The 12,627-nt window shown below is 39.5% G+C and overlaps 1 protein-coding gene across 6 annotated transcripts in view; it reads right to left on the reverse strand.

Moving 5' to 3' along the window:
* Positions 1-702: 702 nt before the first annotated feature.
* LOC100693458 (solute carrier family 12 member 7) overlaps positions 703-12,627 on the reverse strand; it is a 38,496-nt gene continuing 26,571 nt past the window's right edge. For 2 of the 6 annotated variants that reach the window (XM_005457980.3, XM_025900447.1), the window contains 16 exons: positions 12,193-12,250; positions 11,907-12,081; positions 11,298-11,416; positions 11,108-11,206; positions 10,911-11,030; positions 10,038-10,142; positions 9,446-9,614; positions 9,009-9,204; positions 8,000-8,169; positions 6,749-6,880; positions 6,508-6,615; positions 6,106-6,207; positions 3,635-3,804; positions 3,344-3,358; positions 2,891-3,024; positions 703-1,574 (listed from right to left, as the gene is read on the reverse strand). In XM_005457980.3, the coding sequence (XP_005458037.1) occupies positions 1,483-1,574; positions 2,891-3,024; positions 3,344-3,358; positions 3,635-3,804; positions 6,106-6,207; positions 6,508-6,615; positions 6,749-6,880; positions 8,000-8,169; positions 9,009-9,204; positions 9,446-9,614; positions 10,038-10,142; positions 10,911-11,030; positions 11,108-11,206; positions 11,298-11,416; positions 11,907-12,081; positions 12,193-12,250 (1,964 nt within the window). In that variant the 3' untranslated portion in view covers positions 703-1,482. The remainder of the gene's footprint in view (positions 1,575-2,890; positions 3,025-3,343; positions 3,359-3,634; positions 3,805-6,105; positions 6,208-6,507; positions 6,616-6,748; positions 6,881-7,999; positions 8,170-9,008; positions 9,205-9,445; positions 9,615-10,037; positions 10,143-10,910; positions 11,031-11,107; positions 11,207-11,297; positions 11,417-11,906; positions 12,082-12,192; positions 12,251-12,627) is intronic. The other 4 variants (XM_005457981.4, XM_005457982.4, XM_005457983.4 and 1 more) reach the window with 4 other exon arrangements.

Genomic DNA, 12,627 nt, shown 5'->3' on the forward strand with positions numbered 1-12,627 from the left:
ACACTTCTCATTGAGGATAAGCTCATTTTGAGGGTCACAGTTTATAAAACCAAATCCCAGGGGGGGCAGCAGTCTAAGCAGAGATTTCAAGTCTTCCCTCCTCCCTCTCGCTGGCCGCTGTCCCCAGGTCCCTACGCGGGCATACCGAGGCATTCCAGGGCCAGCCGAGCAGCATAATCCCTCCAGTCTGTCTTAGGCTTGGGGTTTCCTTCAGTAGGATATGTACAAAACACCTCAGCTTTGCAGGCATCAAGAAACCAACCATCTCAATTGGCTCCTTTCACTACAGAGGTGCACGAGCTATTTGACATTTAGATACAAATTAATTATTGTTGTTGTTTTGCTGTCACACATCACTTTGTCCAGGTCCATATCCATTGTTGTGCCTTGTTTTTCCCCCTTTATAGTGTACTGGTACCTTCATGCTTATTACCTTTACCAAAGAAAATTAGCACAGAACACATTACCATAAATAATCAGACATGACAACTTCATTATTATACAGACTTTAAGTTATATTTGTTTTTTGCTAAATAACATGCTAAAAAGAGATGAATCGATACTAACCTATGAAAAAAAAAAACCCCAAAACACTACTATAGAGACTCCATATTGCATCCTTTGCCACTAGCTGTAGTGGCTTCTAGGGAAAGAGCTCACAGACTAACATTTTGACAACATACAAAAACTCAGTCAAACTCATCAATAATTAAAATGTCCTGAAACGCTGAAACCAGCAAATCATCTGTATCATTTTCACTCTATTACATCTTCATCATGCTTGGCACATTCCCATCTGTGGCAACAAAAACAGTAATGGCCTAGTGTGTCTAACCTATCGATTATGAGCAGCACTGATACGTTTGTTCATGGTCATCAACACATTATTCCACATTTGATATTCTTTCACAATATTGGCTAAAAAACATGTTCAACTCATATCATCATTCCAAAGTAAAACATTTGTTACAATGAAGTGTCATAACTGGCATGGAAATAAATAATAAAGGTCACAAAGGAAATATCATTGAATGTTATTGCTAAATGCAAAAGTATTTCTATAAAAGTCATTGCTGTGATCTTTGTAAAAGGACAGTTTCCACTATATCTGCATGTCTCAGTGAAACCAACGATTGCACTAAAGGCAACAAAAACAAACTGTAGTTCATGTTTTTTCATCTGAAGGAGTTGGAGTGTTGGAGCTCCTGGTGGTCTGTCTGTAGTAAATCCTCTTCACCTCCAGACTCTGCACTAAGCTGAGGCTGTGCTGTATGCAGAGTCGCTTGTTGTCCAAATGTGGCACTCTTCTCTTCGTCAGTCATCCAGGTTTTTGTAATCTAAGGAGGTTGGAAATACTGGACTTCTTTAAAGAAGTCTGTTGTCACTGTCCCACCTTAAAGCCTTTGTCTCCCTCAGCTTTTAGCATTGTCCAGACATGGTTCCTTTAAAGTACACATCCAAAAAAATAGGAACCTCTTTGTGCTAGGAGTAGATAGTAATGACCTCCCGACCTCCTCCACGAACCAACAGTACACGGTCTAGACCTTCCATTAAAACTTCCAGGAACTCCATATCTGAGACACACATTCTGGTTAAGGGGGTTATGCACTACTATTAGACTTTATTATTTTCTTACCAGGATGAATCAGTTAATGCCACTTCAATATCTTTATTCTAAGTATCGGGTTTTTAGGTCTGACGTCATTAGCCATTTCCAGGTCCACACTCCGCTTCAGGTCCCAAAGTCAAACGAACACTGCGACATCACTGAGAGCTAAAAACTGTCTAAATTCTTTCATCTTTAATAAAATGATCAGTGTGGTTGCTCTACCAGGTGTAGTAATTAAGTTCAACATCCAGGCATCCATGAAAACAGAATTTATTAAATTTAACGGAATTAGAAGTTAGCAGGAAGTTAGCTCGCTAGTTTCCACCCAAACATGACATAGCATGTTCTGACTGAGAGATTTCTGAAAAAATTAAAAAGTACAGCTCTGCTATCACTTCTGACATAAATGAAGGCAAAAAACTAAACAGCAGTAACATTTGTAGGGTTACTGAAGTTGGGCTAGCTGTTTTATAATGTGCTACATGGTGGCTAGCTACACAGCTATGGTTAGCATAATATAAAGACATTATCACAGTGAAGCTGGAGGATGAACACTAACGTTTTTCCACTCAATAAAAGTTAACGTGAAGGCTCCAGATGGTTAGGGACAAATGCAATTGCATTTTTTTAGGGGCTTGTTCAGATTAAATAAAACAAGATACAAAGCATTAAAAAATGTTAAAAACACAACAGCCTTAATAAACGCAGAGTAGTCTAGACCCGGTGGCCGGGTTCATACGTCGTCACTTAAAGACTGGATAGAACTGCTGTTATAGTTGGATAGCTTAGCTTAACTTAGCTTAGAACTAAGGCAAAGAATTAACATGGGTCCAAAATGTAAAAAATAACCCAAAATTCAACCTGGAGTTACCAAGATATGGAAACATTAGGGATTTACTTTGTTTTTCATAAGACTGCTTAGAGTCCTATTAAAACATGTTTTCAAAACAGCATCTTAGTTTTTATGTTCAGTTTTAGTGTGGTTTAATTAATGACATTAACCAAGTCAATATGCTTTGAAATGCTTCTAGGAGGATTTTTTTCATCTTTGGAAGAAGACACGCTTGTTGATTATCTATCCATGCTTAGATAAGCTAGCTGACTCTAGCTTCAGCATACAAACATGACAGTGCTATGACTAATCTAACTCATAGCAAGAAAGTGGGTGCCTAAATGTCAAACAGTTTATCTACTGTGGTTGACTAAATGACTGAACAACTCACAGACTGAAAAAAAATCCAGTTAGGAGCTTAACACTGTTGGTACTTTGAAAAAGGATACAGTTCTCATCCCCTTTCTTGTTCTTTGGTGGGCCCGGCATGTTCAGCAAGACGAGCTCTGAGTTACAGGATTTCTTTACCACCACCTCGTTCAGTTTCACGGCTGTGTGCATCCTCCGCACATTAGAGTGGTTGCTATGTTTAACCAGAGACATTAATAACAAGGACTTTAATTTGACAAAAAAATCATGTAACACAGTCAACCATCTTCTAAAGTATGCTATACTATCATTCATCTGTCCACTCAAGTGCAGTATAAATGATTGGGGATGACAATGAAGGATGCAAATGCAGATGGATGCAGTTTCCTTGTGATAAAAGCGTGGGCTTTTTTTCTCATCACCTATGCATGCACGCTGAACTAGTTAATCGCTTTTTACCAGCATGCCAACAGAGATTATTTCACACGTGAAAAAGTTCAAGCACATGCAGCCAAGAAGTGAAAGTTACTTACAGATTCTCCCACTCACTAGAGGATAAAGGATGGGGGGTAGAGGATGGGGGGACACACATCCAACATTAATAGCAAAATATAACCTCTAAATATTCAGAGATTGTATTTAAATCATCACGCTGTCACTCCAGGAATCACTCCAGCAAAATTTTGAGTAAATTTGCAATGCCACCTTCTTGCAATATATATTCTAAATTAGGTTTATGTATGTGTCAAAATTCACAAAGTTATTGCTTTTTATTTAGTATTAATACAGAGGACGTGTGAGGCAGCATACTTAGCTCTACTTACGGTCTCATGTTGAACATGTCTTTCACTGCCATGTTTTCTTTGTGTTTGTTCCTCTCATTCTGCAGTTTGTCTTTGGTCCAGGTCATGTGGACACGATCAGAAGTGGCGCCAGCAGCCTTGTCATTCGCTGCAGAATGAGATGCTGTGTTTCGGTCGTGAATCAGCTGAGCCTGAACAAACGGTGACATGATATAAAGTCTTATTAGTTTCATTATCTTCACCCTTAATCTTTCATTAAGACGGCTGATACTGTATACCACAGCTTTTCAGGAAATGGAGACATAATATGGAAAGAAAAAATGAGGAGAAGAAATGTCTGACATGACAGCAGTCAAGCGATATGTTTAAGAGCATTAAAGTACATGCAGGCTCAAAGAATCACATGAATGAAGAAAAACCTCAGCTTCCCTCATGTGATGGTAACACTTCTATATATGACTATTATTAAAAACCTGCAAATTCATATGTGCAAAACCACCAATAGCAAAACCTTTGCATTTTCTTTTGCAGGATTTATTTTTACATTTTTAAATGTTATTGTGTGACTCAGCTTATCTGGCTATAAAATGGATTTGTTTTGTTAAGTGGTTCTCTTTGACCCAAGTCTCCACCTGCATCCTGGACCCCATGCACACATCGTTGGACTAGGCACGCGCTTCCAAACTGCTTCAGTGATTTCCATCGTCAAGAGGGCAGACTCTGACCCTGTGGACCTTTCTGCAGCCTTTGGCACTGTTTCTCACACCATTCTTCTCTCTCACCCCTGTCTGGCTTTCTTGGCCTCACTGGTACTGCACTCTCCCAGTTTCAGTCCTACTTTTCCAACTGAACACAGCTTGTCACCTTAGGAGACTCTTGCTCCACCTCTATCCCAGTTAACCATGGGGTGCCTCAAGGCTCTGTGCTTGGACCTCTTCTCTTCACCATCTACATGCTCCCTCATGGTCAGTGGTGCCATGGTTTCTGCTTCCATTCTTGTGCTGACCATACACAGCTGTCAGTACTAAACTCTCCACAATCAAAGCTCCTTGACCAAATGTCTGCATGAAATTACAACATGGATTTTAACTAACTAGCTCAAAAGCAATAGCACAGTGCTTTTGCTTGTGGCCATCAAGACCCTGCTCCAGAAGAATGGAGCTCTTCTCATCGACATGGATGATCCCCCCATCTCACCACCCCCTGGACTCAATTTAATTTCAATTTTATTTATATAGCACATAATCACAACAACAGTTGTGGCACTTTATAATGTAAGGTAAAGAATAATGTCTTTATTCTACACTTTTATTCCAGGGTTATTATAAATCTGTCACCAAAGCAGCTTTTCTTCGTCTAATGAACATCTCTTGACTTTGGTCATCACTCACTGACTCTACAACGGAGAGCCTCATCCATGCCTTTGGTGCTATCTGGCTGGATTACTGCAATGGAGTCCCATTTGGGATCCCCAACATATCACTCCACATAAAGCTCAACTGGCTCCTGGTCAGATCACACATCATTTACAAGTTGCTTCTGCTCATTTATAAATCCTGTTAATGACCTGGGCCCTCAGTACCTGTCTGGCCACCCATGCATGCAGCCTTGGATGATGTGATCCTCAGCCATGGGGCTCTTTTCTGTCCCTCGCACCAACCTCCATACCTTCTATAAAACTCCCATCAGTTCTTCAAAACTCACCTCTTCTTTAATTTCTAGATTTTTTTTTTTTTTTAATAAAGTATTGTTGAGTTTCTTGAAAGGTGCTGAACAAATCTATATTGTAGTAGTAGTAAATTGTATCTATATAGCACTAAATTACAAAAATAGTTGCCCCGAGGTTTGTGCTTTATATTGTATGGTAAAATTACAACAAGAGAGAAAAAGAGAAAACCTCAACAATCACTTCTCCTATGTATAAGCGCTTGGCAAGAGAGAAGAAAGAGGACCGATAAAAGCTAAAACAAATAAGCTTCATGCAGAACCCTGGACACACTCTCTTACCTATAGGTAAAATGTGTCGTTCCAGCTCTCCAGTGCAAAAATGCATGCATGATAGGGGAAAAAAATGATAGTGCATGATGCAAAACTAGTGACATTATTCTTTGTGTCAGACCTGCACATGTATAAGGCAACTGACCGCTCATTGAGAGTTCCACATCTTAAAATCTGAAGATGGCAGTGCTAAGGGCACAAATCAAAAGGTGAAGATTTGGGAGGAAATAGTTCATACTCTGTTGTATGACTGGTATTTTGGTGCCTGCCACTCAGGGAGGACTTTGTGTCCCCCTAGTGGCTGTTTTTGGTTTCTGACACTCTGTTAGCAACGTCAGATGAAACAAGCTAATGCATACACTTAACAAGTGAGTTAATTCAGAGCACTTGCTAAAGCATTCCAGTGGTTATGAATGGATTAGGATGGTAAAGACGATGAACGGGATAGAGCGATAGCTCCAGGGTTGTTTGTTTGGTCTAGTTGCCATGGCTACCTCATCCTCTGGAATGCACTGAGAGTAGAGGGGCGGGGCGTTGGCACTCGAACACTTCTTCCTCTTTATGGAGGCACGCGATACATCCGTGATGCTCTGAATCTGAGCCCATCGTCCATTCACAACACAGTGATTAGGGGGAAAAGGTCAAAGGTCAAGAACAGCAGAACAGACCGTGAAGACTTTTGCGTCACCTTAATATTTAAACAGTTTTTCTAAATCCTGTCATTATAAAAATATTAATTATTGTTGATATGTTTGTTTTAACATATTCATCATATGATCATTATAAAAGTCTTGCAGGAAAACATTAAAACATGCCAAAATAACCAGCTTATACATCACTTAGTGCTTTACAATCATTTGAAAAATGTTTAGGATGTCCAGTATGTGTCTCTTTACCTCTCTCTCCCTCTCTGTGCGGGACAGCTGCATCTGTTTGAGCATTTGAGATCTCTGCTCCATCATCAGTGTCTTCTCATAGGTGAAAGCTGAGATATCACTGTCATGCTACAGGGGGAGAGAGAGCATCTGCAAATTCAGTATCAGTAGGTATAGAACTATTATCATATTATGTGTTACATTAAGTAATATGATGCAGATTGCTGATTTAAAAGTTAATTAAAATTGTAGACAGTCTCACCATCTCCACTACCTCCACCACTGCATTTAGACGCAGTTGGTAGAGAAACATCTGGAGATCTTTCTTCATCTGAATGGAGTTGTCATCCATTTGTGCGACAGTGAAGATTCGCATTTTGCACTTCCTCCATACCTAAACAGAAAAAGTTATTATAACCAACCACCCAGAGCAACACGTCCATCTTTTATCCACCTCAATTAATAGGCCACCTGAGTGCAGCACAAAAGATTAAAGATCTGCTTTTATTACTTTACCATGACTGAAGACTGGCAGGCTCTGCATCAAAATTAAACTGTGTGACATTAGAAGCTGTTAGCAAGAGATCTTGATTTGCAAACAGGCCAATGGCTATTTACTACAAATTTGTGGGGAAAATGTTTAAAGGTTAAAAGAAGAGTAATTTTAATTTTGGTTGAAGTTGATTAAATGTAGTCCCATATGGTATTTGTCAAGTCAGAACCTACAGGACTGAGAAATGCAGCAACCTTTGAGGCGCAGTTCCTCACATGACCACTTGAGGCTGATTCCAAAAGCGACTTGATCATGATCTTTTTAACTCTCATGTTAAAATGCAAACTTTAGCCTTGTAACTTACATGTTTACAGCCTGGTACCAACATGGTTTTGGTCTCCATAAATAATAAAACACATTCACAACAACATGCATGTGGTGACTTGTTTGTAAGATTTCCCCCTTTTGGGCATTCCTATGGTTTAAAGTCGGGGGTGTGGCCGTTTTGATTGACAGGTTCAGCTTCCTCAAGAACTGAACTCAAGACTTTATTTGTGGTGTTCAGAACACTTGCTATCGCTACTGTGTGATAAAGGATGTACAAAAGTCTAGTGAGGACACTTTTTGTATTTGTTTGTCTGTTGCTTAGCACTAATTAGCAGATAACTAGCAGATAACTGTGTCTGCTCATTGCACCCTTACAGTTCATGGAAGCAGCTTGATAACGAAGCTTGCTAGTATTAGCCAGTAAGTTAGCATACGCTCATTTCAAAAGGAAACTTCTGGCTGGACAACAAGACAGCAGCCACAATGCTAACGGTGAGAACATTGAGACAAATTTTGACTGTGTATATAAATGCACTCTATTCGTCCTGCTTACTGTGGCAATTTATATAATTATTGATTTTTATCTTACTTTTGAGTCCTTGTTTTTTCTTGAATGGTGCTCATTCATATTTAAATTCAACTAAAGAATCTTAAAGTAAAAAGATAATTTAGGCAACACAAACAAAGACACACCTTGTGCTGACTAAGTAAGAAAGGCAGAAGCATGAGCAGCCCGCCATCATGTACGATCCACCACACATCAATGGTTCCCTCCTTCAGACGCTCCTGGTTACCAGGGAAATGGTCGATGTTCTTGGCTACGAGCAGAGCCTGATGTGCCGAAGTCGTCTCTCTTACTGTTTCTGCAGGGAGAGAAAAAAGATGTTCCTGAGCCCTGTCCAAAATCTCTAACCTTGTGCGTAAAATATGGTGGCCCTAAAAATAAAAAAACACTGGAAATTACGAAAACACCAGCAAACTGCAAAATGCTGCAAAGGCACATAAAACATGGAAGAAAAAGAAGACGAATAAAACACAACAAGTAGAAAAACCAAAATCTCACAACACAGAAGTGTTTTTGGGAACACATTACTGTGACGAAACAGCTGTGGAAGTGACACACACCCAAACATGTGAAGTACTTTTGCAGCATTTTTCTATTTGTTGGTGTTTTCTTAAACTGCAGTCCATTTGAACTCTCAGGGCCACCATAAATCTGTAAAAACATAAAATCCTGGAGCACAACAATAATTGTGACTATTGCTTAATTTGTCATCTGCATCTGCAGGACATCTGGACTAAAAATATCTGTAATCTACTCGGTCATATGTGATTACATGTCAATATGGTCATAATAGAAAAAATGTAAAAAACAATACAGTAAATGTCAGATGCTGATATTTTTGGCATTAATATTTTTGTAATGATATCTTTTCTATTTCTTTACAATAAGGATGTTGCTATAACATTAGCACGACATTAAGGACAGATTTTGTCCTCCTCTTAATGAACTGAAGGGCTCATTAAAAGAAATACAGTTCTGTAAATTGTTGTCCACAGTATTTAAGTTATGGATTAGCAAATGATTGATCTCAATCATCAGAGCTTACTAAGCCTTTTGAAATGTTGCCTCATCAGAAAGCCTTCTGTAATTTTCTCAGTATTGGAGTGTTGTCACACAAACCCCTTCTGTTGAGTTTACCTATAAAGTTTCTCCTTGCGGAGGAGTCCCGGTCCTGTTTCCAGCCTGTTGGCCAGGCCATCAGCACGGCGTTGTGTTTCATTCCCCCCAGTCCAGCTGACTGAATGAGTATGGAGAAACCATCTCGCAGGCTGGACGACACCACGACGTGAGAGAAACCCTTTGTCTTCTCCGCAGCCATGGCTGCTTTCAAGTTCTGCCGGAAGCAAGCAAGGAAAAGAAAGGAAAAGTTTTAGGTGCTGAATGGTGTGCAATATTTTGATTCATTCACAGCTTCAGCAACATGTTGGTTTATATTCGAGTGAACATGTAGAGCAGGAAAACAAACGTAATTACAAACGTAAGAGACACATGGAAAAGGTTGAATGCAAGCATTAGCATGTACAGTGAAGTCATGGCTAACAGATGAGAGCGAACGATTGAACAAACTGAGAAACCTGCTCTCCTTTCTTGGCATCGTCCCCTCGGGTCATGTATGTTCCCTCCAGGACGGAGCAGACGATGGTCAGCCCCTTCCCCGCTTTGAGCTGCGTGGTGAAGGACAGGAGACGAGGGTGTTTCACCTCCAGGTCTGAGTTCAGTTTACACAACACCAGCAGCTGAGGCCTGAAGACAGAGCCAAAAATACAAACGTCTAGCAGCAAACAACTGAAAAACAATCAAATTAATTTTTCTGAATGAATGACAGTCTGTCTGTAGACAACTGTATTTCTTTAGAGGACAAGATGATAAAAAATGTAATGACTGTCAATGACAATGAGGCTGCAACTTAATTGTTTAAGATTTGAAATATCAGATTCAGAAAAATAACTGTGCCGAGGTAAAGGTGATGTCATATTGTTCAACATTTGTTCAACAGCCCAAATCTGAATATTCAGTAGATTAAATGTAGAGCAGCAGATTTTTCTGCCAATCTCTGAGTTTAAGAAGAACTTATTTGTGCTTTCAAAGTGATTAAATATAGACCAATCATTATTTGTTGCCTCTAATTAAAATACCCTATTGTGCTTGTAGTGTTTTCGCACTCACCTCCAGTTTTTGGTGTGTAGCGGTGCCTCCTCTAGCCGGATGAGAGCATAGCGTGCTGCATTTAAAGACAGACCTCTGATTCCATCTCCCCATTCCTTCACTGCCCTGCACCACCATTAAAACAGTTTTACGGTACTACATCTCAACAAACGAGAACTCATTTTGATTTTCAGAAAAAGGTGTTGTCGGGATGGGAGCGTATGTGGCTCTAAAACTTGTAGAAACCTTTCACCACTGATGGCATCCTTCCAGTTGTGTAAGTTGCCAATTCCTTGCACACTAATGCATCTGCATAACATTAGAGATGCAGGCTTTTGAAAAGAGTGCTGATAACAGGCCAGCTCATTCCTCTCCTCTTTAAATCAGCGAGTACAGTGCCCGCGTTTTTCAATTTTAATATTTTTATTCATCTGGCCACAGGAGACTTTATATTTGGCCCAGCAGACATGGCGGTTATCGGTCATATTCTTTGCAAGATAGAGCTTTAACCTGCATTTGTGGATGGCACAGCAAACTGTTTTTTCTGGAACTGAGCCCATGCACTGATTTTCAATGACATAATATTGTCTGTTTTTCATGCAGTGCCAACTCAGACCCTTTCTGGCCTTGTCTTGTGCACACAGAGATTTCTCAAGATTCTCTGAATCTTTTAATGATATCATGTACTGTATATGATATTTTATATTTCTGAAATTGTTCCACAATTTGTCATTTTGCCACAGTTCTTTGCAGATTGGCGAACCTCTACCCCTCTTTACTTTTGAAAAGCTCAGCCGCTCTAAAACGATTGTTGTGTATCAGTTTGTTTCTGACCTTACCTTCTTACCTGCACCTGGTTTAAACGTTGAATTGATCTCATCACCTGAAACTTACCCTTTGTATTCAATGTATTTGTAGATACAGCCAGCTATCACTATGACGACCAGAGCGTAGATCCAGGAGGAGATGAACATGAGGGAGAGACAAAGACTCATCCCTAAGAAGGACAGAGTCCTACAGGAAACAAGCAGTGTCATCATTACTGTCACACTCAGAGATAAGAGACAGAGTTTTCTAGGACATGCTCTTACCAGTGATAGAACTTAAAGCGAGGTCTCCAATTGGGGGTGCAGAGCAAAGTCTGAACAGCACAGGCCAGGTTGACAAACAGATAGCACATGAGGAAAAACCTGAGAAGACCAGTGATTAGTATAGAATGTAAAGACAATCACAAATTCAGTGACAAAAAGAGGCTGATTTCATGGGGAAAAAAGCACATACATGGAGAGGATGGGGGCTACATGATCCAGAGAGGCAATAAGGATTCCTATCTCGCAGATCCCGACAGTCAGCAACAGAGCCCAGGTGGGCTCACCATTAGCCTTCCCATGACCAAAGACCTGAGAAAGAGAGATCCAAAGGACAGAGGTTTGATGTAGTACTTATTTTTATCAAGGTCAAAAAGACACTCCTGTGTGAGAATTTGCAGCTTTTCTCTCATTTATTTTGTTAGAAACTGAAAAAAAAAACATTTTGAGAAAAACATAAAATGAAACAGATTAAATACACAACCTAAACATGCTTTCTTAAAACCCTGGGAAGCTGCGACGGGTGTAATGTAACCAGTCCTTTAACAATTTATGACTGAAACAATCAGTTCAGAAGATTTTAAAATCTTTTAAATAATCATTTAAAAATGAGAAAGTAGACCAAACATTTTTCACAGTACACATTCATAAGTTATTACTACTTCTGCTGTTGGCTTGTAAATAGTAAAAAAGCACAATAATGAAGCATGAAAGGAAGCTGCATGTGCACTTTCAAGATGAAAATGAAAAAGAAATGGGTGTTTGTCAAAAGAAGTGAAGAAAGGATCTCTCTTCCACTAACCTGTAAGAAAGGAATGATGCCATCACGAGCAATGGCCTGCAACAGCCGGGGGGCACCAGTAAGGCTTTGCAGTCCCGCCCCGCAGCAGGAAAAAAATGAGCCAATCACAATCACCCACGGTGATGGCCAGGCCAGAATACTGATGACAGGTTTCGTCTTTACTGAGAAACCAAACCTGAAAAATACATACGCTTTATTAAACAGTAATTGCAATGATAAAAATGCATTCTGAGACGTTCTGAAAAAAAAAGCACCTGCTTTTCCAAACATTTAAACACTGTCTTACTTATCTCTCAGGACCACTCCTTCAATACAGGCTCCAAACAAGACCACAAAGGAGATATCTGACCAGGAAGTTAAGATGGAAATACTGAGACAATATACTTCACATCAACAGCCTGTGACAATATCAATCTGCTGCTCTTCATCCACAGCTGATGCATAAATATCACCTCATTTAGAAGCAGTGTGAATCTGGGATTCATCAACATTTTCTTGCCTCAATATGTTTAATATTAATAATGATAAGAAGAAGAAAAAGAATGGCCTGAATTGCGTAAGCAGTTAAGACAACTAATGGAAACAAATAACTAATTATAAAGTCAACAAAAACTGCTTACAGAATAAAATAGAGAACAATGTGGAAACAAAATAAATCTAAAAAACACAAAATATATGAAAATATTGAATAATAATGAAAGTAAGAGATGTTTGGATCCTT

This window comes from Oreochromis niloticus, linkage group LG18, assembly GCF_001858045.2.
Source record: "Oreochromis niloticus isolate F11D_XX linkage group LG18, O_niloticus_UMD_NMBU, whole genome shotgun sequence".
Taxonomy (NCBI): Eukaryota; Metazoa; Chordata; class Actinopteri; order Cichliformes; family Cichlidae; genus Oreochromis; species Oreochromis niloticus.